Source organism: Aulonocara stuartgranti (assembly GCF_965226115.1).
Source record: "Aulonocara stuartgranti genome assembly, chromosome: 15".
Lineage (NCBI taxonomy): Eukaryota > Metazoa > Chordata > Actinopteri > Cichliformes > Cichlidae > Aulonocara > Aulonocara stuartgranti.
In genome coordinates, this window is record NC_138951.1 from 18627274 (window position 1) to 18654642 (window position 27369).

General features: G+C 43.7%; 1 protein-coding gene across 1 annotated transcript in view; it reads left to right on the plus strand.

Annotated features, from left to right (window-relative positions):
* The first annotated feature begins 501 nt into the window (after positions 1 to 501).
* Positions 502 to 27369, plus strand: part of LOC309689942 (dihydropyrimidinase-related protein 5-like) — a 31779-nt gene continuing 4911 nt past the window's right edge. Inside the window, exons 1-9 of the mRNA XM_082506678.1 lie at positions 502 to 579; positions 15680 to 15794; positions 17862 to 18011; positions 24257 to 24415; positions 26025 to 26204; positions 26287 to 26355; positions 26829 to 26873; positions 26957 to 27032; positions 27124 to 27280. Of these exons, the coding sequence (XP_082362804.1) occupies positions 15684 to 15794; positions 17862 to 18011; positions 24257 to 24415; positions 26025 to 26204; positions 26287 to 26355; positions 26829 to 26873; positions 26957 to 27032; positions 27124 to 27280 (947 nt within the window). The 5' untranslated portion in view covers positions 502 to 579; positions 15680 to 15683. The remainder of the gene's footprint in view (positions 580 to 15679; positions 15795 to 17861; positions 18012 to 24256; positions 24416 to 26024; positions 26205 to 26286; positions 26356 to 26828; positions 26874 to 26956; positions 27033 to 27123; positions 27281 to 27369) is intronic.

The following is a 27369-nucleotide window of genomic DNA, read 5'->3' on the forward strand; positions in this document are numbered from 1 at the left end:
TGCACTGGGTCAAAAGCAACAATCACACAAAAAGCCCGTGTGGGCCAGCGTTTATCTTTTCAGAGATCATGTCTAAAGATTAAGCAGCAGAAGATAAATAAATCAAAGGTAAAATGTATTTCTGCTATTATTTTGTTAATATATAGTCAACATTTCAGAAATATAATCAACGAAAGCAAATTTAAACTCATGTTGCAACTAAAGTGGCCTAAGATAGTAATAATAGTCAATGCTTCGCTCAAATCCCCCCCCCCCCCCCCCACAAAAAAAAAAGATAAAATAAAATCGGATGCTAATCGTTACATTTCTGACCGCAAGTGAAGGTATCACGACTACAGCAGCAGAAGGCACGCCCCTTTCCCAAGAGGAAGAGGAAACGCCTTCCACAGACTAAACTCCCCTCCCATTGGTCGGTTTTCCGGTTTCTCTCATTCGAACGGCCCCTGATTGGCTGCTGCCGGACGGTCGCCGAAGAAGCGTCTGCTGCTCGCGTTGTGCCAGCTGTCCTCGCGCACTCGGCCAGTGCTGGGCATCGGAGACAGGCTCCTGCTGAGTAGGATCACGGAATCTGCGAACCGGGTAAGAAGACAGAAAATCCCACAAATGAGAGGACGTCAGGCTGTAGAGCTGTTGACCAATCGGTAGATTTTATCACCTATATCATAATTAGAGGCGTTAAAATCCCTCTTTATGCCATTTACATTGGTAACGGCATGGTTATAACGAACATGAATCAGTCTCTGTAAACGAAAATTAGGCAAATTTGGCAGATTTTCTATATTTTGTTACATTTTTGCAAATCAGTGACGTGTTTCTGCGTCTAAATTAAAATGTGAATGAATTAACTCAACGTTTTTCCTTCCAGTAAATGAATGAAAAAACATTAGTTTCGCTTAAATGCGGTGAAAAAATGGAAAATTGGCGGTGATGTCGTGAAAATGGCATCGTGTGGTTTGGGGCGATGAAATATGGGTGAGATGTGAGTCTGTGTGTGTGTGTGTGTGTGTGTGTGTGTGTGTGTGTGGCGTGCCATCAGTGCTGCAAGGCTGTGTGTTTGTTATGTAAGTCCCTTTTAGGTTATTCTCCCTTTTCCCAAATTTATTGAGTCACGGTAATGATGATGATGATGATGATGATGATAATGAAGGGGTCTGTCTGTAGCCGTGGACACTCGCTTGTATGCACGATGTGTGAGCGTGCATGTGCGTGTGCTTGGAGTCCTTGGTGTGTGTGTGGCTGGGTACAAAACGCGAACAGGTGATTTAAAATCCAGGTTGTGCACATTATTTGGTTGGAGGGTATTCCTGGGTGCTGCAAATCCTTCAGGTACACCACATTGATCTGAATAAATCAGAGGGCGTCCTGATTAGATGATGTAACTGCTGCCCTACACATGGTCTGTTTCCATTAGGAATGCAATGGTTGTCTTCTAGTGTGTAACGTGTTAATTAGGGTGGTGGTGTAGCCTTGCCTCAGCTAGGTTTCTGAGTTTGCATGTTCTCCCGGTGTATATAACAGCCCTGTTTTCATGTAGTGGTTTACTTTTCTCTTATTGTGTATGCAGGCAGACTTATACAAACGTCACGCCTACAGGGCTGATATGAAGATGCCAACAGTGATTTATGTACCAGATGGTAAACATCCCTTTTAATGCTCTAATTTTGGGTATTCCTAACATGTAAGGGATTTCCTTGGAGGTTGCTGCTTGGCTCTTATAGGCCCTTACAGTCAGAGCTGTTGGTGTAGTCTTTGGGTTTCGGCTGGTCATGCATTTTCTAATTTTTGTATCCTTGATTGAGGCACAAATGTGCAATTCTGTCAGTTTTTACCACCATTTCAATGTGCAGGAGCTCAAAGTTTCCCACGTTAGAGAGGACGATGCTTTAGATGCTTGCAAAGCTGCAAAACTAAACAGCTTCTTCTCTCTGCTTTGTCTGAGTGGCGACACCTATTGTTCAGGATGCTGATCAGTAGAGTGCAGCAAGCACCCCACCCTCTCCTTTGGTGTAACTGGTGATAAGGAGGTGATGATGTCCTTTCGCAGCAACTGAACCTGATCACTTCATTGTCTAGTGGTCAGGTTTCCCGGTTTTCACCCAGGGTTTGACTCCACGTATAGCAACTTGCATATAAGGACAGACATTTCAGGAAGAGGAAGTAAGGAGCAGCTTTATCTAATAATGGCCCTGTTGCACCTCCCACCTGATGAATGATGGTGTTGCCACTGCTAATTATGCACTTTCATAACCTTCTGTTGCAAGTTTGAAAATGTGTTTACTGCCACTTTAAAGACAATACCAAAGCTCAGAGATTCACAGTTTATACTGTTGCAACAGTTTTCAAAAGACTAAGCCATTACTTTTACCTCCAGTTTTGACTTCTTCTCCTGCTATACCAGCTCTGATGTGAGGTATTGTCTGAGTCGCTGCACGATTCAGGAGAATACTGCAGCTAGTACCTGTGCAGAGGTCACTCAGAGATTCTCAGGTTATACAGAGGAAGAAGCTTGAAAAACTGCATAACTAAACACCTTCTGCTCTCTGCTTTGTCTAAGTAGTGACAGCAATATTCAGGATGTTGGTCAGAATTGTGCAAAAAGTACCCGCGACTGGGCAGTGTTGATGTCACTGTGACAACCAATGCAGTGACCAAACTGGTGGCTCTAGCAACAGCTGAATGTCCAAGTAAGTGGCCAACACAAGCAGTCCCATATGTTCTAGTGGATAGGATTCCTGGTTTTCACCCAGGTGGCCTGGATTGACTCCCGGTATAAGAACTTATATTTTATGAACAAACATTTTAATAAGAGGACATAAAGAGCATAGGTTGGTGCATAGGAGTGGAGGAAGGTGCACACAGGTGTACTCCATATTATGCAGAAGGTCTTGATAATCTAAGATCAACTGCAGATGATGTATGGTTTGAGGTGGGACAATGGAAGATGATAAGCTTTTTATTGGGCGGGAACACGATGGAAAGGATTAGAGATGAAGACATCAGAGCGACAGCTCAGGTTAAGTGTTGTGGAGACAAAGTCAGAGAGTGAGGCTGAGATGGTTTGGGCATGTGCAGAGGCAGGGTAGTGGATATACTTGGCAACAGATGCTGAAAAGTGAGTTGCCAGGAAGGTGGAGAGGAAGACCACGGAAAATGTAAACAATTTCACCTTCAAATGAGAAGAGGAAAAACTTGAAGAGTAGGTCAGACCGAAGGTCAAAGGTCAGACAGAAAAAATACTGGCAAAATAAATTTTATGTACAGCTCTTGGCGTTGAGTTTTTTCTAAATGTATAGTGTGATTAGGGGGCGTGTAGAGACAGAGATGCCCCTAATCCTCAGAGTGATGCCCCAGTTACCTTATTGTCTGTTTATCTGTGTGTGATTCAGTAATGCTTATTCATGCATGAACCTGCAGCAGTACACACAATTCTTGTGTGTGTGTGTGTGTGTGTGTGTGTGTGTGTGTGTGTGTGTGTGTGTGTGTGTGTGTGTGTGTGTTTAGTATCTATTCCTATCTTCAAGTGGCTGTAAATTTGCTGCATGTTGGTTGGCTTTTTAAATAACTCTAGTTTTCACACATGCACATATGCAAGGTAATCCAGACACACACACACACACACACACAGAGAGAGAGACAGAGAGAGATACTCCTCCCTGTGGCAAATATCAAGCAAGAGTCATCAGCTGTCTGGTCCTTTCTTCTCACTTACAGCGCACACACACACACACACACACACACACACACACACACACACACACACACACACACACACACACACACACGCCCACAAACAGACATGTGAGCATGTCAGCAGCTACCATGTGAAATGTAACAATTTATAAACATTTTTAAACAACTTTTTTCATCCTTTCAGCCGTTTAAGCCAAGTTTGAACTTATTTAGGAAAATGCTAAGTTTAAATTTTTTTATTGGTTATTAATTATTTTAAAGCTCTCACCACACCATTTTTATCAGTCGATAAGAAAAAAATTAAAAGAATCCAGACGACATTTTATGGAATTTAAAATCAAGACAAACTCCCTGTTTACATATTTTCCATTAAAAAACAGTACATTTCCGTACAAAAGAAAGTAAATCATCATAGCATCTCTCCTCATTTTCATCCCTCCTGCTCATACAACTGCAGTAGAAACACTGGTTTAGCTTTTGTACATTTTTATCCAATAAATAATTTGCTTTCTAAATGGTGCCTCCAGTATAAGAGTTCAGGTTTTATTCATGCTTTGAGGTAGTTGTGTCTTTGTATTACCATCGCCTCGTGAATCTGTGTGCCACGCACAGTCCCAACTCACTCAGCCTGCTGCTCCTCATTTATTATTAATTAAGTCCCCCATTAAAAAAAGTTTGGATGGAGAGGGGAGGAAACTAGGGTGTGTCTCGCTGTGTTAGACTGTGTGCAGCTGATGTTAGTGTTTATCTGTGTGTGTGTGTGTGTGTGTGTGTGTGTGTGTGTGTGTGTGTGTGTGTGTGTGTGTGTGCGTGTGTGTGCAGAAGCAGCTGGTCCCAGGGTGCGTGAGAAATGCTGCCTGGTGTGTGTGTGTCTGTTATACCTGCTGTGACACAGCAGAAAGTGAACACACACACACACATTGAAGATGTCTAAAATAGATGCTTTTTTTCCTTTGAATGCAGTTAGCGAGGAGCATTAGAGACGACCTCAGTTTCTCCTGACGATTAGGGCTGCTCAATTAATCGAATTTTAATCACGATTACGATCTGGGCTTTCAACGATCATTAAAAATGACTGAGCCGATTATTAGCCCCTCCCTCGTTTATCCGCGACACCTTAAAGGCCGGTCCGTGAAAATATTGTCGGGCATAAACTGGTCCGTGGTGCAAAAAAGGTTGGAGACCGCTGATTAAGAGGACCCGAGGGAAGCTCGGAAAGCTAAGCAGAAGTTATTTGGAGAGGAGAGTGACTGCCGTTGGTTGAAAAGAGAGGTAAAAAAAACTTCAGTGGTGTTGCACACTATTTTATATTATTTTTTAAAGTCATTGTTAACCCTTTAAAGCCGGTCAGAGCAGCACGCTCCGTTTTGTGTAACTATTTTTAAATCCCTGTAGAACCTGAACGTGTAAGCTAGCGCAATAATTTGTTTTGCATATGAAACCAGAGGAGTTGTACTTACATCTCATACCATCAGCTTGTCTTCGGTCACGGTTTCCTTCCACATATAGCTTTGCAAAAATTGCATAAAAAGCTCTTGCAGGAACAAAAACATAATATTCCAGAAACACGCTTCGCCGATCCGATCAGCTGTTCGTAACACTTCCCACAGTGAAACAGGCGTCAGCGCGAACTATCACATGTCCGCCATTTCCTGGCCGAAACCGGAAGTGACGTCATTTTCGCGGAAATGTAGTTTTTTTTTACTTGTAGGCCTTAAAGGCCTATACTGGTCATGTTAGACTTTTCTGAATAGTTTCTGGGATGCTTAGAACTCGAATTGCACTGCTGGAAATAGTTTATTTTGATGCACCTGCTGTTTTCTTTGAAAATTTGCATCATAGGATTGTTTTTTTGTTTTTCCTGCAGTATATAAAAATTGGTGTATCTCCAAAATAAAACTATGAACACACTCAAAATAAGTTTCCTGTTGTTGTAAACTATTTTTTGCAACTTTTTTGTATTTAAAGTTTTGAGGGATAAACCTCTTAAATTTCTCCAAGTAGAAATATATGTAAAAAAACAAAACAAAAACGATTTTCAATTTTTTTTTGTAGTTTATTGCACTTTTTTGCAATTAATGTAGTTACTATGGACTTAATGCATACATATTATTAAAATATGGGCTATAACAGTTGTATAGCAACTTGAAATGCTCCCATAAATGGCACTACAACATGTAAAAAATTAAAAAAGCTCTGGCGGACTTGGTTCTATAGTAGGTCTTAAAGGGTTAAATAAATATAGTCAAATAATCGCGATCTCAATTTCAGTGAAAATAATCGTGATTATCATTTTTGCCATAATCGAGCAGCCCTACTGACGATTTTGACTTTCTGTGCACACAAGGCCTGAATTTCAGATCTCCCGTACTGATGTAAAAGCACAAGTCTCGTGTTTCTGTGTGAAATGGAAATCAGCTTTTGAGAGCAGATAGTGTTAAAATGGGCCAGTGGCTGCTTCCCGTCATTACCCCTCACATTGCATCATGTCACATCGCAGCTCCTGACTGTGCTTTAAGTCTCATCTCCTCGATCACCTCATGTTGCATCACATCTCTTCAAGCTGCTTCATGTTCTCCATAAAAGTCTGTTTCATACATAGAAAAACATCCTTTGTGGCAGCAAAAAAAGGCTTTTTTCTCTACACAGTGTACTTTAAACATCGGCCCAGAATTTCTCAGGTGTTGCATCCTGACTAAACCTGAAACTAAACCTTTCACAAAATCTATCAGTATTATTATTATTACTATTAGTATTATTATTATTATTATAAATCAGGCCAAATATTTAAAGAGTAAAAAAGTTGTTATTCCCATATGTAACATTGTGGTGGACCACTAGAGGGCTCCACTCACACCCAGTGTAGAGGAAGTGTGTTCCTGTGTTTTGTGGCGCGATATGCGCAGTTGATGTTGGAGACGAATAAAGAAGGAGTGAGAACTGAGAGCTGTGTCGTTGATGCTTACCTCCACATTGGTGACCCCTGACTCGAGCATGCAACGGGCCGTAGATAACGCACACTCCGCTATGGATGCATCAGCGGCCGCCGGACCTCCGCCTCCTGTTGCAGCTACGTTCGCTGTGGCGCTGAAACTGCCGGACTTTTGGCTCCATGACCCCCCGTCATGGTTCGTACACGTGGAGGCTCAGTTCGCCCTTCGCGGCATCTCGGCTGACGACACGAAGTATCACCATGTGGTGGCCTCGCTCGACCCGCTGGCCACCCGTCGCGCGATGGCGCTCCTCCGGGACCCACCCGCCCAAGGGAAATACGCCGCCCTCAAAGAGCTGCTTCTTCGGCGCTATGCCCTCTCCGACGCCGAACGAGCCGAAAAGCTCCTCAACCTGTCAGGCTTGGGTGGCGGTACCGCGCTTGAGCTCATGGAGAACATGCTATCGTTGCTCGGGCCGGATGACGGTGGTTTCCTCTTCGTGCACCTCTTCCTTCGCTAACTACCGGCCGCCGTGAGAGCTGTCCTCGCGAACTCTCCGCTTCTGCCTGCGAAGGATTATCGCTCCCTGGCTGAAGAAGCGGATCGCATTCTCCTGGCTAGCCGCACTTTCGACGTTCACGCCCTGGCTACGGACACGCCGGCGGCACCTTCCACGCCTCCACCTGCCTCCCCCGGAGCATCCGCCCCCTTGCTGACGGCAGGGATTGCTACACGCCGGCACCGCGGAAAGAGCATCTGTTTCTACCATCAGCGTTTTGGCGACAGAGCGCATCGCTGCCTGCCGCCTTGCGCTTTCACGGCCCAGGGAAACGGACCCGCCAGCGCGCCGTAGCAGCCGCGACCGCTGGCAATACAGAAAGGCTGCTCTTCATAGAGGACTCGCGCTCCGGGAGACGTTTTCTCGTGGACTCCGGCTCCCAGAAGAGCCTCCTTCCCCCTACCGCTGCCGACGGACTAGCAGCGAACTGTGGGCCGCAGCTCATTGCAGCTAACGGCTCTCCCATCAAAACGTTTGGGGAAAGGTTGGTGACTGTTTGTTTTCATGGCCGGGATTTCCAGTGGAACTTTGTTGTTGCTGCTAGCTCTGTACCTATTTTGGGTGCTGATTTCCTGTGTGCTCATGGACTACTTGTCGATGTCGCTAACAGACGTTTAATCGATGCTCTCTCGTTTTCTTCGCTACCCTGTTTTACTCGGGCCGCCGAGCCCCTGATTCGGGCTAATGTAGTGACCTCCGGGGATGCTTTTCAGCGTTTGCTTTTAGAGTTTCCATCGCTGTCTGTCCCTAATTTCTCTAGCACGGTAACGAAGCATGGGGTTGAGCATTATATTCCCACGGTCGGGCCCCCGGTGTTCGCGCGCGCGCGCCGCCTCGACCCCGCGAAATTGTCCGTCGCTCGGGAAGAGTTTGGAGCCATGGAGCGCCTTGGCATTGTACAGCGTTCGAACAGTGCATGGGCCTCTTCGCTTCACATGGTGCCCAAATCGGACGGTCGGTGGCGGCCATGCGGAGATTTCCGCCGTTTAAATAATGCCACGGAGAATGACCGTTACCCCATCCCCCACATTCAGGATTTTTCTGCCAATCTCGCCGGAACGTCGATTTTTTTCTAAAATTGACTTGGTGCGGTGGTATCACCAGGTTCCCGTGCGCCCCGAAGACGTTCCTAAAACCGCTGTCATTACCCCCTTCGGCTTGTTCGAGTTTTTGCGCATGCCGTTTGGCCTGAAAGGTGCCGCCCAGACCTTTCAGCGGCTGATGGACTCAGTTTTGCGTGGGCTGCCGTTCGTTTTTGTTTATCTGGACGATATATTGGTGGCCAGCTGCTCAGCGAGCCAGCACGAGTCCCATCTGCGCCAGGTTTTCCAGCGTTTGGAAGCGCACGGCCTGATTATCAACCCTTCCAAGTGCCAGTTTGGGTTGCCTGTTCTGGATTTCCTCGGGCACCGCATTTCCGCTGAAGGTGTGGTTCCGTTGCCCGACAGAGTCCAGGCCGTTTCGGCTTTCCCGCGTCCCACGTTGGTTAAAGCGTTGCAGGAGTTCTTGGGGATGATAAATTTTTACAACCGCTTTCTCCCCAGAGCTGCCCACCTGCTACAGCCACTCTATGCTGCCTTAAAAGGTAAAACAGCCAAAGATCCGGTTGACTGGCTGCCTGAACGCGTCCGTGCGTTTTCCGCAGCCAAGTCTGCGCTGGCTGACGCCGCCCTGCTGGCCCACCCGCTTCCGTCGGCGGAGATCGCGTTGACCACCGACGCCTCGGACGTGGCAGTGGGCGGAGTGTTGGAACAGCGGGTTTCAGGTCTCTGGCAACCGCTCGCCTTTTTCAGTCGTACGCTCCGGGATGCTGAACGCAAGTACAGTGTTTTTGACAGGGAGTTGCTGGCCCTGCACCTCGCAACACGGCATTTTCGTTTTTTCCTCGAGGGTCACAACTTTGCTGCGTACGTTGACCACAAACCTTTGACGTTTGCAATGTCCAAGGTCTCTGACCCATGGAGCGCACGCCAGCAGCGCCAGTTGGCGGCCATTTCTGAGTTTACCACAGACATTCAGCATGTGGCTGGTAAGTCCAATCACGTCGCTGACTGTCTCTCACGTGTGTTGGTTTCTCCGGTGTATGTCGGCATCGACTACGCTGCCATGGCCGCCGAGCAACGTGCTGACCCGGACGTCCTTGCCCTTCAGTCAACAAAAACGGGCCTCGTGCTGGAGGACACCCCGGTGTGGGACGGCGGTCCGCGCCTTCTTTGCGACGTTTCCACCGGCCGCCCCCGCCCGGTGGTTCCCCTTTCGTGGCGTCGTCGTGTTTTTGACTCGGTGCATGCCCTCTCTCATCCCGGCGTCCGGGCCTCGGTCAAGCTGGTCAGCGCCAGGTTTGTTTGGCCGGGCCTTCGCAAGACGGTGAAAGAATGGGCGGCGGTTTGTATCCCATGCCAACGCTCGAAAATCCACCGGCACACACAGGCACCCCTCGAGCCTTTCTGTGTCCCGGGTAGGCGTTTCGATCACGTTCATGTGGACCTGGTTGGTCCCTTGCCGCAGTCACAGGGTTTCACGCACCTTTTGACTGTGGTGGACCGCACAACCAGGTGGCCGGAGGCGGTACCCCTGGCGTCCACGACAGCGGCGACGGTGGCCAGGGCATTTTTGTCAACGTGGGTTTCACGTTTCGGCCCCCCTGCTGACATTACCTCGGACAGGGGCCCCCAGTTTGTTTCCGAGCTTTGGTCTGCTATGGCTGACGGCCTGGGAGTCAAGGTCCACCGCACCACAGCATACCACCCGCAAGCTAATGGGATGTGCGAACGGTTTCACCGGTCACTTAAGGCCGCGCTCCGTGCTTCCTTGACAAGTGGCGACTGGGTCGAACGTCTTCCGTGGGTTTTGCTGGGTTTGCGTAGCGCGGTTAAAGAAGACCTCGGGGTTTCCCCGGCTGAACTGGTCCTCGGCCAGCCTCTCCGGGTCCCCGGGGAATTCTTACCTGAGAGCCCTCCCCCATGTTTCGATACCTCTTTGTTGCCTTTTCGCCCCCCAAGAAACTCATTTCCTGTTCCTGGTCCTGTGCACCACTGCCTGCCTGACACCTTTGTTCCGAGTTCATTGGACTCTGCTCGTTTCGTTTTCGTCAGGCACGATGCCCATAGGACTCCGCTGCGTCCACCATATGACGGGCCATTCAGGGTTCTTAAACCAGGCAACAAACATTTCGTTTTGGACTTTGGCGGTCGGCAGGAAGTTGTCTCTGTTGGCAGACTTAAGCCTGCACATGTTATGCAAGAGGATCAGGTGGTCCCGGCCCAGGCCCCTCGCCGCGGCCGCCCACCTGCCACCGGGCTGATGGATTCTGTTTTTTCCCCCAGGAGCGACCCGAAATCAACGGAGTCCGAGTCGTCTTCAGCTTTTTCTGACCGCCAGTGCCAGCCTCGCTCCCGGGCTGGGTTGCCCTCTGTCAGTTCCCCACCCCCCCAGTTCAGCCGCTCCGGCCGTTTGCTTAAGCCCCGGGTCCTGGACTAGTTCTGCTGGGTGTTCGGGGGGGGGGCATGTGTGGTGGACCACTAGAGGGCTCCACTCACACCCAGTGTAGAGGAAGTGTGTTCCTGTGTTTTGTGGCGCGATATGCGCAGTTGATGTTGGAGACGAATAAAGAAGGAGTGAGAACTGAGAGCTGTGTCGTTGATGCTTACCTCCACAACATAAAAATAACAAAACCATGAAGTAAAATGGACACTCAGGACCAATTAACAAAATTACACATATATAAATATTTTTTTCTTAGTTTTAAGAATTGAATGTTTATATTTCAGCTGAGCTTTTAGCTTTTTAGTCAAAGTAACACTTTTTGGAACCACCGTTTGAACTATATGGCAGGAATATGGCAGAACTGTATTAATATAGTAAAGTAAGCTATTGTCAGTTAGGGTTGCAGCTAAAGTAGGCTCCATCAACTCTGTTACAGGTCAGATAAAGCAGCCAGCCAGTATTTTTTTTTATATATACTCCATTCCTTGAACCTTTGGTGAACTTACTGTTAATTAAAGGCGTTATTTTCATTTTTGGAAGTTTAATTTCCTCTGTCCTCATATTCCTACAAACACACAAAGCCACACAAAGCCTCCAGTGTCCAATGCAGAAGTCAGCGTTCCCAGTCCCACACCCAGTCCGAGTCTGCAGTCTGTGTGGGTTTGGACTGAGCTGACTAGAAAATAGTGACAACAGCAGCACCAAGTTAAGACATGTAGACATCATTGTCTTTTTCTCTGTCAGCTTAACTATTTCTTTTCCTCACCAAGTCATTTTCTGAAGTTTGGGGACTGGTGTTTTGATGGTTTGTCCTTTCCAAAACAGATGGGACACATTGTCTAAAATCTAAATAAAAAAAAAAAAGAACTGAAGCATCTGTGAATCATCTGAACCCGTGTATTTAATTAGAGGCACCACACTGTCAATAATTTCCTTTTTTAAATTCATATGTTCTGACACATATGAAACGAGCATTTTTAGTATTTTAGAAGTAACTCTTTGAACTACTGTATGGGAAACATTTTTTAAAAATTACAAATATTTTTTCTCAGTGAAAAGTAACATAATACTTGGAAATATTATTGAAGATTCAAAGAATTTGTTTGATGACGTAACGCACCTTTAGCACCAGGTAGCTAATCATATTTCGACTAGTCCAACTTCATTAACCTTCTAAATGTGTCGTTTCCTGTCTTTGTTAATGTCCAGAGTTACTGCAGTGGGGTTTACTTTCGTTTTTTAGAAACACTTCAGTCAGGGATAAATGGTGTAGATGTCATCTAGCCTAATGAATTTCTAAATTCAGTTTTTCATTAATTCCTGAATGTTCAGCTTCCTTGTAACACTCTGACAGCCACATTGATCATATTAGTACTTTATTTGAACCAGCGCTGCCTCACTAAAGGATGGCTAATGATGCCAGACTTAACAAGCCAGTGCCAAGCTCCAGTCTATACATATTACACAATAGGACAGCTCTGTAGTAAAAAAGGGGCCAAGAACCATTTAGTAGCTAAAATCTTGAGCGAAAAAACTATGATAAAAGACGAGGCAGACGTAAAGTTTCTGTGTGAAATACTGCAAAGTATGTGTGTATGTGAGTGTTGACTTTATACCAAGTGGAATTCAAATGATAAATCAGTCTTGATGCTTTAGTATGCCTCACCGTGTGTGTGTGTGTGTGTGTGTGTGTGTGTGTGTGTGGACGCCTTTTTTCCGCTGAAGGATCTCCAGTTCCCGTCTCCCGGGAAACCACTCTTTTAATCAGGCTGCCAGGGCTTTAGGGCACTGCTTTCCATACCGCACAGCGCTCCACCATCGTGTTTACCACTTTATCTTTCATCTCAGCACAATAAGCTACTTCTACTCTTCTTCTCTTTCTTTGGCCATTGTTGTAAATCTCTAGTTTCTTTTTTTTGTTTTGGACTCCATCTTCTCTGTACTCAACTGGACTATGATCTGATCCCAGATGATTTCTGCTCAGCGCTCCTACAGTAAAGCCAGACAGTATGAATGAATATTTTTCATAGAAACAACAATATATTTCAGAAACTTTCCTTAAATCTATGTTTAAAGCTTCTTGTTACCCCCAGGCTTCATTATTAGCAAGCTGGCAAAACCAAAGCATTTCTCTTTCCCATTGGTCCAAATTTCTCCTCATCCAGTGGGGGTACAAATTTCTCTCCTCATTATTCTGTTCACTGTTCTCTTCCTTCCCCTCTCTCCTTCCTCTCTCTATTCTCCTCCATCTCTTTGAGTTGATTCTGTGTGACTGGGGCTCTATTGTGTCTGGCCATCAAACACATTGCATACAGCCACCCATGCAGAATACACACATATACACAAAGACATGCTTATTGGAGAACCTCTCAGTTTGTTGATCCTATTAGGTTTACTCAATCTACTTTTTATTTCAATGATCATCTAAAAGAAGAACATAGTGGACCACAGATTGCAAAAGCTAATAGTTAACCACACTGTTTTGATGTGCAGTGTAATTTTAAATATGTAGTGAGTGTTGCAAAGGGGAAAAATATATTTAAAACAAAATAAACAAATAAGTTGTGATTTGTAGAAAGCGGATATAAAACCAAGTCAAGTTTAAAAGCCAAAGAATAAAACATGGTTTTAAAAATGTTGGTGGTGATGAAGCCAGCTGTTTCAATTTTTTAGGCTCAAAGAAACAATCTCCCCTATGCTTTAAATATGTTTAATTTAATTCAGAAAAGGTCAAATTTGGTGTAGTTTGGAGGAGAGGCAATTTTAATGATTAGAATTATTGAGTGGTGTAATATATTATTATATATCTTCATTTTCCATATAAAAAAAAGAGTTCATCTGAGAAATCTTCATCAATATTGGGCATCAAGTGTTGCTTTAGGGCTTCTGCGGCAATAAAAGACAAGCAATCAAAATGACTGGCAGGTAGTGTAGAACAGCGGTCCCCAACCGCCGGGCCTCGGACCGGTACCGGTTTGTGAGTCGTTTGTTACCAGGCCGCGAGGGTTGAGGCTCAGGTGTGAAATTTATGGTTTTCAGGGTTTTTATTGGTTTTTATCTTTATTTTTTTTTAAATAGTTTTTATCATAACCCGGTTTCCCTTTTCCCGTGTGTTATGAATATATCTTCTGTTTTTTGGTACCAGTACTGGTTTTATTTTGTTGTATTTATCCGCAACACCTTAAAGGCCGGTCCGTGAAAATATTGTTGGGCATAAACCAGTCCGTGGCGCAAAAAGGTTTGGGGACCGCAGGTGCAGAACATGTAATATTCAGTATAACCTGCTGATATGTTTTGAAGCTTCAACAGTTTTTAAACCCAGGGGTACACATGGTCATATGAGCATTAAGATTTGTTTGTAGTCCATCTTCAGCACATCATAGTTTCACCACAACTGCGCTTCCACTTGGCTCAGTAATTTGAGCCAAGTGGAAGTTCGATCCTCTGAGCGCTGTGTTTGTCTTTTCCTCCTTAATATCTTTCCCATCCTCCCTGTGACGTTTTCCATTGAGATCAAGGAAAAGTGGTTTGGAAAAGGTATAGGAGGTAATTTTGGGTCTGTTCAGCCATAGCCTTGGTTTGTTAGCCATGGCTCATTGCAGAAAATTACAATGTGGTGATTACAAGTGGAAAGTTACATTAAAGCCAAAGCCATTAATTTTAAAGAACATGCATTATATATTTTTCTATGGTGATAAAGAACTCCACACTGCTTTCCATTTCCCTCACTTAACTAATATAAAATAAATCAATCAAAGGATAAGTAAATAAAAAGACACTTTAAAACCTCACAGAGGATCAACTTTACTGCTGTAACTGGAAAAGACTTGGAAAGGAAACACCAGGATCCTACCATGAATAGGATTCGATGAAAAACACAAACTGGGTGTACTGGGTCTGCGTAATGTAACACAACCTAGAAATTATCATAGCCACAAGTAATCATTATGCACACAAGGACCACCGGGCATTCATTTTGTAAACTGCTCATACAGCACAAATGCCTGAAATTAGGTGAGTTACATGTCTGCTAACCACAAGGCTGGATCATTAAAATTCACTTTGCTGTAAAGGGAATATTTGAAGAACGAAGCGCAGGAACGTACTGTAACCCTTGTAAAATTACCGATTAATATACTCATTTCCTTTTATATTGCAACATCAGAAAATAGTGAAAAATGTGTTTAAGTTTTCCTGAAATACTAGTACCTTTATTTTATTAACTACTGTACTATGAAGGTCTCATACTATGAATAAATTGTTATAAATCATAATAAATTGTAATAGTAACAGACCTGTTGTTCTCTACCGGTTGTTAGTTGTTAGTTCCTGATCCTTGAAGAAACATCTGCTTTCCATCTGTCCTTGCAAAGTGCTGATAATCTGTTATTCCTGCAGATACTGTAATAGATTTATAAATTATAGATCCACTCCTAAATATTTTATAGACTGAGCTGACACACTTTAAAGACGGGAGGAAATGCTTCCCAGAAACTGTAGCACAAAATACAGAACACAAACTTTCACTTGTTGACTTTGGTTTTACGAGTAGCGGTTGGTTGCAGGACTCCACACTGGATTCCTGAAGTTGAATAGACCAGTACAATGCCAGGGTTTAAGTATTGCTGTGTAAAGCAAATTAAACACTGGATAAAAGCAGTAGTTCCAGCTGAGAGCTGCAAGATTTCAGTTAGTTTTGTTCAAATCAAGCAACTTTTTCTATTTAGAACAATTAATTTCGCACTGCAGAATTTAATTTAAACTGTTACCACCCAAAGGTAGCACTCGACTGGTGGGTGTGTTAAGATATTTTAGATCTGAGCTTCTGTTTCACTTCTGATATTTATTTTTAGTCCTACTCATATTTCCTTGAGTATTTAGTAGTTTAGTTAAATACAAAACAAACATTACTCACTGCACCACCTTATGGTAAGGACTGGTATTGCGCAACGTTGTTAACATGCTAAATATCGTGTACTTGAATTTACTTGAATACCCTTTTATCTTGTAGGACTATGGCTGCTAACATGGGGTCCATGCGTATCCTCATCAAGGGGGGAAAGGTGGTCAATGATGACTTCACCCAGGAAGCAGATGTCTACATCGAGAACGGCATCATACAGCAGGTAAATCACTGTTATGTACACATGTTAAATGTGCACGTGTGCAAATGTATTTTTACTTGCAAGCACATTTTTCCACGTGTCATACAGTAAAAACTTTTCATCGCTTTCACACTTTCGCTGTCCAGTATATCTCCAGCTGTTAGCATGACTCATTTCACAGTAATAGCATGAAGAGAACCACTCGGTCAACTCTGTGGCTCCAAACCATGGTACTATAATTATCTCACACAGTGTTGTCATGGAGATAAGCATCGGTTTATGTGGCGAGGACGCCTTTGAATCAGCTGTACTGAAACGTTCCAGTGTTGCTGCAGCTGTTGAGCATTTACACACTCTCTGTCAGTGCTTACTTCCATCACCACTGACAACAACAGCTATTTTTTTGCAGTATTTAAAGTGTCGAAGCTGAGCGAGTCATACTGTAACCAACACGTTCTCAGTCCCAAAGCGTAACACTTTACGCTAACAGTTCTAATATTAAAAATGGGCAAAGTTCTCAATAGTGAGGTCAGCGTGTGTAAGCATGCAGCCTGATCTAAGCTGTCATACAAAAGGGGAACATCTCAGGCTGTGAGACCTTTTTGTGAGTTTGTGCCAATCAGAAGAAAACCACCTAGAAGTTGAGTTAAACTGCAAATATGCACAGCTCCTCTGGTAAGAAGAAAAGATTACCAAGTGTACTAATGTTCATGTCAGCCTGTTTAATTGTCAGCATTATCACAAAAACAGTTACCAAAGTAATTAATAGTCATTCTCTATGGACTGTGAAAGTATGTATTTCAGTGTGGATGAAAATGTCAGATTGGCTAACAAGCAATAGATGACACATTCATGCTTAGAGCTATAAAATCAATGTCAATTTTATTTATATATCACATTTCACACAGTTATAAATGACCTCAATTCAGCAGGCAGCTTGTTCCAAAGAACAGGACCACAGTAATTGAAAACACCCTCAGCAGCACATCTAATTCTGCACCTGATTACCTAAAAAATAAAAATCTGAAATTAGTTTGGTTTAATATACCAAACAAAATCCCTAAGATAAAGAACCTTGAATAACCTTAAATTTAATATATTAAACGATAATTAATTGATTGTATTAAAAGTAAATGTTTGTTTCCTTACATCTTGGCCTGATATAGGCCCAGAGTTTGGTGGTAACGCAGGTTGCAATTAAAAAATATGTATCCCCCTACCGGGGGCATGGAAAATAGCTACTTGAGGTTGCTAGGTGAAACTAATTGTAAAGAGATAAAGAGTGATGTAAAGAAAACCTCCTTGTGATTGCTTTCCTCACTAGTAGATTGCCACAGCTGCAGTCTGCATGGAAGACTTTCTCTGCAAACACTCGTCATTTATGGCCCTTTTATGGTCGCCGTTCTCGCACGAACTGTACTGTACAGCAAAAGTGAAGTCGCATTCCCTGGCACAAGCTGCATGGTTTCTTTGCTTCCTGGTTTTCACTTCTTCTCGTCCTGTCCAGCGCTGATGTGGTCCCGTCTGAGTGACTCTTTGTGTGCGAAGTGACTAATATGGCAAGCATAAATGGGTCCTTACGCTCCTTAGCAAGAAAAACAAAACAAAAATATTCTTCTGAAAATGGTTAGGCACAAGACGATCCTGAAAGTCAGTGAAAATGCAGATAATGTCCAAAGAAACACTTAGAAAGGTTGGCTGTGGCTCAGGAGGTCGAGCAGGTCATCGGCTAATCGGAAGGTTGGTGTTTTGATCATTGGCTGCTCCGGTCTGCATGCTAAAGCAAGCAAGAAACTAAACCCCGAGTTGCTTCTGATGTGTTCATCGGAGTGTATGATCAAAGGCTTTTAGACATAGAGTAATAGTAGCTCAAAAGCACTATAAAAGAACCAGTGCTTCAGAAAACCTACTTAAAAAAGTCTGGCCTTTTTGGAAGCAAAATAAAAAGAAATTTGCACAGTGATTTACCTCTTGGTGACCAGTTTCAGCTAGAAACTATTATTGTGTAGCTGGGACTTTAATAAAATAAAGTGATAATAATGTGAAAATAAAGTACTGTAATTCGTGTGTTTGTGTTTTCTGTGGCAGGTTGGAAAGGAGCTGATGATACCAGGCGGAGCTAAGGTGATAGATGCCTCTGGAAAGCTGGTGTTACCGGGCGGAATTGACACGAGTGTGCATCTGCAGGAGACCTTCATGAACGCCACCATCCAGGACGACTTCTACAGTGGGACCAAGGTACACACGCTGTAAACACACTGCTCAAACACACTCACACACAGGGCTTTGCTGTGAGCAGGCTCGTCAGCATGCCTGTGATTAAACACATTTCAAGTCTGCAGACAGCTGTCATGCTTTCTCTGTGACTCTGACGTGTCTGCAGTGAAATACTGAGCCCTGCTTTTAGCTTCATCAGGACTAATGACCACATGTTTTCTCACATTGGTCTTTCAGGAAGCAAACACCTGTCAGTAGTTTCTGGTTGAAAGCAGAGACTTATCTTTTTTAGACACACATTCACACAGCTGTTTAGTTTTCATCTGTTCTGGGTGTATTTGTTAATTTCCTGTGAATGTCCTGCATGTTTTCCACTGAGAGCCCGAGCAGCGAGGATGATTTCATAATTAAGAGGTTAAGAGGTGTTATTGTTGCCTGCAGTGGTATGCATGTGTTGGAGGATGTTCTCAGCTTGTCTGTTTAGATGCTGCCTGGCATGCCTGACAGTTTTAGTCAAGGGCGTCAGCTGTGGACGCCAACAGTACAGTATCAGCAAAAGATAGTCATGTGACAAAAAGTCAAAGTATATGTGTGTGTTGTTGTAGGTGATTGCTTCATCAGACACATCTAATAATATATTACATGATAAATGTAACGTGGAGTCCCCAGAAGATGATGAGTAAGTTTATTTTTTGTTATTTGGCTCTGCTAGTGTACATTTGCATGATTCACAGTTCAAAATGATCGTATGTACAAATGGATAAATACAAATGTGTCTTTCACTGGGCCTTTGTTGAACCCTTCTGCCTGAAACAATCCCCTTTGCCCTGCTTCTGATTGGCTCTCCCTTAAACAAAAGCTTGGAACAGTAGGCCAGAACTGTGGCTGAGACCATATTAAGGATACATTTACATCATACAGAGCGAAGAGTAGAAAAAACTGTCTGAAACAGAGAATTTAAATCTGAAATCTGAACTTACGGCTCACTGGGATTATTTAGGACTGCGCCAGGTGTCACTGACAGTGGGCTGATCTATTTGAATAAATCTGTGTTGTTCTGTGCTCACGTGTTCATACGCCAGCAGCAGTGACCCAGCTGATAGCAGCAGAGCTAACGTAGCACCGAGGAAGTTGCAAAGGGTCAGCAATTTGGAGGTTTTTCACGCCTCTGGGGCCAACCGCTTTTCTTTGTGTTAGTGCAATCATTTTTGACAAAACTAAAAACTGTGGTCTAGTGACGGGAAAGGTCGCGCTCTATCTTTGTCTTTTTGTTTCTCACTCGTGCTTTATGCATCAGTTATTAACGTTATTGCTGCACAACTGTGAGTCTCACATGTGAAGAGATGAACTTCTAGTGATATTTAGTTTAGGTTCAAGTCACCCTACTTCAGGTACTTCTGTTTATTCCTCAATTTATTTTTTTATGTAACATGAGAATCGACACCTTCACTAACTTAAAATATAATCTAACAAATAAATACATCCAAAAATATCAGTTTAGTTATTTGCTATTATTGCTGTTAATGTATTATTACCACTTCTATGACTTTAGGAACAATAAGGACACAATAAGCTAAATGAGCTAAAGGAGCAGGTATTTTAACTAGTTTTCTTCATGTTGCTTTGAAATTTCCCCTGTTAGGCGTAGCAAAGGTACAGGAAAAGTGGTGACGTTAACCTGCAGGTGACCCACAATGACAGCTTTTCTTTTCCTTTTTTACTGCCATTAGATAAAAGACAGACTTCAGAAAAGTGTCTGTCCCACAGTGTCGATTAGAATCAATCAAAATGCGGGGCACCGTGTCAGTATTTGGGGACGAGGCCTAAAAATGTTTTATATTAATGCTATTCCCTCCACGCTGCCCGCCCAGCTGCTCTTTCTGCTCAGTGTAGCTGCTGACGAGCAAGTGATTGTCTGGGGGAGATCGTCAGCAGCACTTTTAGTATCTTTTCTCCTCGCAGCCTTGCCGGCATGTTTGGAAATTATGGTGCACATCATAAAATAGCGGCGGTGACTTTGCTGTGCTGTAAGAGGAGAGAAATGAGGCTGAAGACTGGTGACAAACTGGTGCCAGTTCTCCCCCAGCCCCCACCGCTGCCCTCGCTGCCATGACAACTAACCCGCACTCTTAGCATGGAAATTTCTGTGTGTGTGAGAGAGTATGTGCACACATGACCGTGGTAGTATTGTGTGGTTCCTATGGTGACTGTGTTACCGCAGCAACTGCTCGTGTAATTGTGATGAACCCCTAAACTATTTCCCCCCTCTGCATCCCTCTCTCCCTCTGTTTTGTAACTGTCTGCTCCCTCTTCTGCTTTACTTCCTTCCTCCTCTGGTGCCTCCTCCTGTTCCTCTGCTTCACCCCGATTTATATAACACGCTGTAATGGTGGAAGGTCAAGAGGAAGAACGTGCTGCCCGGATAGGAATGATCTGGAACTGATGTTTTAGCTTCTTTGACATCATGCTGAAGTCTTTTCAGCCATTCTTAGCTGCTTATCCAGGTGAAGGTCACCAGACATGTAGCCAGTCCATCATCAGAACCTTCTTTCTGTGTCTGCCATGGACTGTATATAAAAGATCTGTAAGGTCTGTAAAGGGAAGCCAATGATGACCAGCAGGGGGCGATGCTGACCACTGCCCCACATATGTAGATGCAATATTAAAAACCGTGAACTCTTTAAAGTTAAAATAAAAAGGTTTCGGCCTCAGGGGCATCACACTGCCTGACAGGTGACGGGTTTGAACAGTTAAAAAAGACTTCCAGACGATATAAACTACAATCGAAAAGCACAGCTGTGTCTCTGTTATTAAATACTAACAGAATAAAGTGTGTGATCTGCTCTCACTGTTATCCACAGTCAGTCTTTACAGTGTAACACTGATCAATCACATCCAGCTAAGCAGATCTGCTTTTTTTTTTTTTTACATAAAGCCTGAAATGTTGCCTGAGCTGTATCTGTCACAGCAGGCCTGGCTGAGATCATTTAAACGTCTCAGCAGGCTGAACTGTAGCAATGAAGAGAAGGAGGAGGGTAGTGGAAGAAGCTGAGGTGCTCGGCTGTAATAAGAAGTACGAGTGGAGCTGATAGAGGCTGATCAGAGGGCTGGAGCAGTAATCTGTCTCACACTGATAGCCTCTCCCAGAGTCTGACACACTCTCACCCCCTCACAGTCGCTTTCATATGTAAAGGAAGCTTCAGGCATTCATGTGACAGGATTTCTGTGTGTTCGTTGGTTCTTCTTGGAGGAAAAGTTAACTCTTTCTTTTGTACATTAAAATCTTCACAACTAATGCTATTTTTAAATGATTGTGTTCGGTGTGGTTTCAGAATGAATCAACTGTTAATAAAAACATTTGAACTGTTATTATTAGATGTAACTTTCTCTTGGTGATCTGTTAAAATAATCCAGCTTTGCAGTTTAAAATCCCAAAAGTATTGTTATTGATCTTTATTAGTCTATAGATGTTCTTCTACTGGGTTTCAACTTCTTTTACTCCTTCCTTCATGCCTGCCGCCCTCTCGCCATCTCTTTTACTTTCTATGCAGGGGATTATCTTCACAGTAGGGGTTTGGGGTCTTTAATGGAGCAGGAGATTCATATTACGCACCGCTTGTGGTTTATGTGTCAGTATGTTGGGTTGACAAAAAGAGCTTTTAGGTCAAATCCACTAAGATTAAACGATGTTGGTTGGCTGAACACGCTGTCTTTCTCCATCACTGTTTATGTTTTGGTATGTTTAAATTAAAGAGTTGAAAAACGATCCACATGCTTATATCACTGCTCTTAATCAGATGTTAAATAATCAGTGCGCACTGTGTGTTGATTTGACCTGATATTCTGGTATCTTTAGGAATTTATAATCTACAAATCTTCTACTTAAGTTAAGATAAGATAAGATAAGATAGAACTTTATTAATCCCTCGGGTGGGTTCCTCTGGGAAATTCAATTTCCAAAAAAGCACAGCACCGACAGAAGTTACAGAGTTACAGAATATTATATATATACACACACACACACACACACACACACACACACACACACACATATATATATAAATACAGAGACAATATAAATAAAATATACGAAGGGGATAAATAGAATAAATAGGAATAAAAAATAAAAATACAAGTGAATTGCACATTTCAAGTATTGAGGTCTATTGCACTGTTGACTATTTACAAAAGTATTGCACAAAAGGTATTGCACAGTGAGGTGAAGAGGCACTACAGCTTAGTTGTTCCCCCTCCTTTGTCCTCCTGTTTCCCCTCCCTCTCCCCTCCAGAGAGGAGTTAAACAGTCTGATGGCGTGTGGGACAAAGGAGGTTTTAAGTCTGTTAGTTCTTGTCTTGGGGAGAAGCAACCTGTCACTGAACAGACTCTTCTGGTTGTTAATGGCCGTGTGCAGAGGATGCCTGGCATTGTCCATAATGCCATAAAGTTATGTGGACACATTCACAAAGCCTGTGTAATGATGTCACTGGAGGGACGACTCATTTTGTTGTGAAATATCTGAAAGCTTGCAAAAGGATGCACAACTATCCTGGGCTTAAACATGCACCTGGCTGGTATTGTTGCTGTTGCCAGCAGATATGCTCTGTGCTGTCTGCAGTGAGCGAGTGATGCTGTGCTTCTTGAGTCTCCACAGCAGGTTTGTAATTTAGAACAAGCTAAAATTGGATGTTGTTTCAAGTGTTTGTAGTTGCAAATGTTGCTTGAAAACAGCGTGAAAAACATCTCAGCTCTCAGACAGCTCCTTTATTCCAGTTTGACAGAAAAGTCTCAAACTGCCCCTGAATCAGTTCACACTGATTATAGCAATGTTAGCTCATACTGTCGTGTGCGTAACATGGATCGGTAAAGATGCAGTGATCAGGGATTTCTTTTTCCCTTTACCTCCTGTTTGCTCGCTTGTTTTCTCCGCTCTGCCCTCTGGGATTTTTTAAAGAAGGGGGCCAGCAGTAAATCTTAATTGAGGCCAAGCAGACAGACAGCCTAAATCCCACAATCCCCAGCTGTGCATCTGTGCCCCCTGCTTTCTCTCTCACACGCACACATGCACACAGTTACATGTAGTGACAGTGATCAATGACATACACTCTTCATGCACACATATGCTGAGACCTTCGATGCTGACATTGCACATCACTCGGACTGGTTTCTATGGTAATGAGAAATCTGATAGCTTACTGGCCGACTGAGCTTACGCTCACAAGCAGGTGACCCCGCCCCCCGTCTGTGAGACACGTCTGGAGCCCGAGGCAACGGCTCCACACTGTCACAGAAACGTTCTCATGTAGTCACATTTTATTGAGGTTAGGCTGCAAAAATGATGGCGGTTTAACGTCACTTTGATTGTCGATGATGACTAAAGAGCAGATTACAGCTGTTTCACACCCCACCTCTTCATTTCCTCTTTTATATGCGATTACAGACGTTCTCCCATCATGCCTCGGTGTGATATTCCTGTTAGAGGATATTGGATGGGTGAATGTTTGCGCAATTTTGGATGGAGAGAGGAGGACAGGAGGAGGAAGAGGGTGGGGACGTGCGACAGGCATGGCTGAGCAGTATCTGTTGTCATGGTTACACAAAAGTGCATTCACCATTGTAGCGAGGAAGACGAGTCACTGCACACAGCTTCCTTCACTTCTTCTAGTCTATCGTTGTTTCCTCATCCTCTCTTTCCCCCTCTGTAACTTTGCTTCCTCTCGCCCACTCCTCTCCTTCATTAGTAATTTCATCTCTCATCTTCTCCAGTTCTCTGTTTCCTGTGGAGTAGAAGTAAGGGAGCCACATTTAGCAGCAGGAGCCATATTCAGAAAGCTTACGTTTTTAGTTTTTGAGGTTGTGAAGTATTAAGACGTTCACACGTATAGCTACACTAATGTGAAGCCTTTTGTCAAAACTTAATGAAACCAATGTTGTCACACTCTTGGAAGGAAAAAAGCCTTATCTCTCTTTCTGTGTCAGGCTGAGATATTTCTATAGAGAGGACAAACCTGTGATAACAGTACTAAATAAGGGCATTTAGACTGAGAACAACACTGAAAGGAAAATGAAGCAGTGGCTACAAGAGAGTCAGTGCAATCAATAAAGAGCAGAGCATATGATGAACAGTTGATAAGGAAGGACTATTGTCACCAGACAAACAGAGTCTGTGCTGGACATTGGTGTTATTGTCCTCTTTCTAATCAGTCTTTCTTTTCTCTTATTCTGCCCCCCTCTCTGTCACCCCTGGTCACCCTCTTACCTCACCCAGGCGGCTCTGATGGGTGGTACCACCATGGTGATGGCTCTGGTTCTGCCTGAACAACACTGCTCCCTGCTGGACGCCTACGAGAAGTGCAGGGCTCTGGCCGATGCCAAGGCGTGCTGCGACTATGCTCTGCACGTCGGGCTGACCTGGTGGGGACCAAAGGTAAATTTAAAAAACGTACCACCAAAGTGCTTGGAATTACGTTGGTAGCATATATCATTATTTATTTTTGTGCTCTTCTGGCGTTTATCATCGTTGAATGAATAATAACGCAGCCAGCCGTTTGTGGGTGAAATGTGTAATGACCTAGATTAAACCCGCACAAGAACTGGGTTAACACACGTGCTCAGTGGGCACATTAGGCAGATTATATGAGTCAAGGTGCCTCATTCAGCCTTTGGCTTTAATGTCTGTCCTACATCATCTGCTGACTTTGTGCATGTGCCCAATCTCATTGCATATTGTTAAACGTTTCATGCCAGAATGAGGTTTAATACAACACCTGTCCAGCAGAAAGCTTTGACTGGTAGTCATTCTTGTTTAAAAAATGTCAACACAATGTTTCTTAACACATTTCAGGGTGTGTGTGGTAAAGAGAGAGGACACAAAGGCAGAAAAACAAGGGCGAGCCAGTATCTGGCTAAAAATACCCACGAAACAATAACCCAACAGAGCTTGGGCAGAGAAAGTGAGCCTGGGCAGACCTTCCAACAAAGACAAACTTAAAGACAGATAAGACGGGGGACTAATTACACAAAAACAAAGCTGAACACCAGTGAAAACAAGCAGGGCGGGGCAGATAATAATAAAGGAGGGTAAAAGAAAAGAAAATCAAACTAACACAACACAAGAGAGAAAACTGACTATCAAAGTAAAACAAGGACATGAAGTCTTAATTTATACTTTTATTTATACTTATTTATATTTTGAATCTATGTCGAGTCTGCATGGTAGTCTATCCTAGTGTCCAACACCATCATCACCCAAAGAATAGTTGGCAGAAGGTTTCTCTCTTTGAATTGATTTGGACAATGATGACAGAGGTAGCTGAAAATATGTAGGAGAAATTGAGCTAGTCACTAAAACGCTGCATCAGCACGATGTGTGGTTGCAGTTCTAGTGGAAGTGATGTTACAGCATAGCTTTTTCAGAGGGCTTTACCATACAGTGGATGATCTACAGCATAAATTAACCCAAATGTATAAATCCTGATTAACACTAAACAAGGTGTCAGAGAAAAGGAAACAAAGACACAGAGGCCGGGTCCACAGACAAGGAAACACTGCAGAGAGAAACAATAACAGGAGAGAATAATAATAATGATAATGATAAATAATACTCAAACTGTCATGAGCTGTAAAAGTAGATTAATCATTATGGAAGGAAGTAGTTTTGCTCCTTTCATCAATACTCCATCATGACTATGACGTGACCTTTATGGCCCATTCACCGCAGCACAGTTCAGCATTTTAAACACTGAACTGTCTAGTTTCCTTTTACTGCTGTTTGAATGAATGAAATGGATTCTTCTCAGCGGGGCTGTTATAGTCACCAGTGTAAAGGCAGTGTGATCTCATTGTGGCAGGTTTCCAAGCTCATTTCATGCCCCACAAAACAAACACACACACAGAGTTTCTCTTTCACTCCATGCCCACAGTCCCAATGCCCGATGCACTAACTGCCTTTACATATATAAGCTGAAGCTTTGCAAGCACTGAACTGTAATCCAGAAACATGACTGCTGACCCTGAGACCTCTGAATCGTCCTTAGGTGCGTAATGAGATGGAGACCCTGGTGAGGGAACATGGAGTGAACTCCTTCCAGGTGTTCATGGCCTACAAAGACATGATGATGCTGCGGGATTCAGAGCTCTACCAGACTCTGCAGACCTGTAAGGACATCGGTGCCATTGCCCGAGTCCACGCTGAAAACGGAGAGCTGGTGGCCGAGGTGCAAAGACAAATTTTCTTTTCCTTTGACGTCGAAGTGAAATCACAAACCCGTTTTAAAATGAATGTGTTTGTGTTGTTAGGGTGCCAAAGAGGCTCTGGATTTGGGCATCAGTGGGCCGGAGGGAATAGAGATCAGTCGACCAGAGGAGGTAAATATGCAGTGGACAGAGGGGTGGGGGGTTTCAGGAGGTAGTGGTCGTATCCTAATCTAAAGGTCAGAGGATCAATCTGCTCCTGCAGTCTACAGTGGCACTGAACACTTGGACTTACGCCCAACACATCCATTAGAGTGTGAGCGGGCGTGATATTAGACTAATGTTGGACTATGTGAATGTGGCTTGTAGTAAAAACTCTTTCTAGTCTGATGTGTGAAAAAGCACTGATCTAAAACATAACAGTGGAAAATAAAACTTTTTTCCTTGATGTTCCCTTAAAATGCTGATAAAACCTAATTTTGAATATTCAGTAGAAATATTTAGGGATCTTTCCTATAAATGTAAAACAAAACCAAGTAATCAATGTGGCCTTGAACTTTTTTTTGTAAGATATTTGCAATAAATATTAAAATGTTTACTTATTAAAGTTGTTATTTTGTGATTTTACTCTGTCTTCTTGTCTGCAGCTGGAGTCTGAGGCCACTCACAGAGCCATCACCATCGCCAACAGGGTAAAAACATTTTAATATCCAGTCTGTGTGCAGTTATTGATAAGTAATTAAAGGACTGATTAAAATCTTTTGTGTGACCACAGGCTCGCTGCCCAATCTACCTGGTAAATGTGTCCAGTATGTCTGCTGGTGATATGATCGCTGCTGCTAAGATGCAGGGTGAGCTTACTGCCCGATGAAGACAAACTAACACTCACCGTGACGATGGAGAGGATGAAAGCTGACTTTTCTTCACTTTTTATAATTTCAGGTAAGGTGGTCCACGGGGAGACTACAGTTGCTCACGCAGTGTTGAATGGGATGCAGTATTACCACCAGGATTGGGCTCATGCCGCCGCCCATGTCATCGTCCCTCCGCTCCGCCTCGACCCAAACACACCCAGCTACCTCATGGGCCTGCTGGGCAAGTATGTGTGCTGCACTCACATCAGCATGCTGTACTGCTTCGAGTAAACTGATCGCAACAGCAGCTCAGTGACCGGCAAAGGTGCCGTGG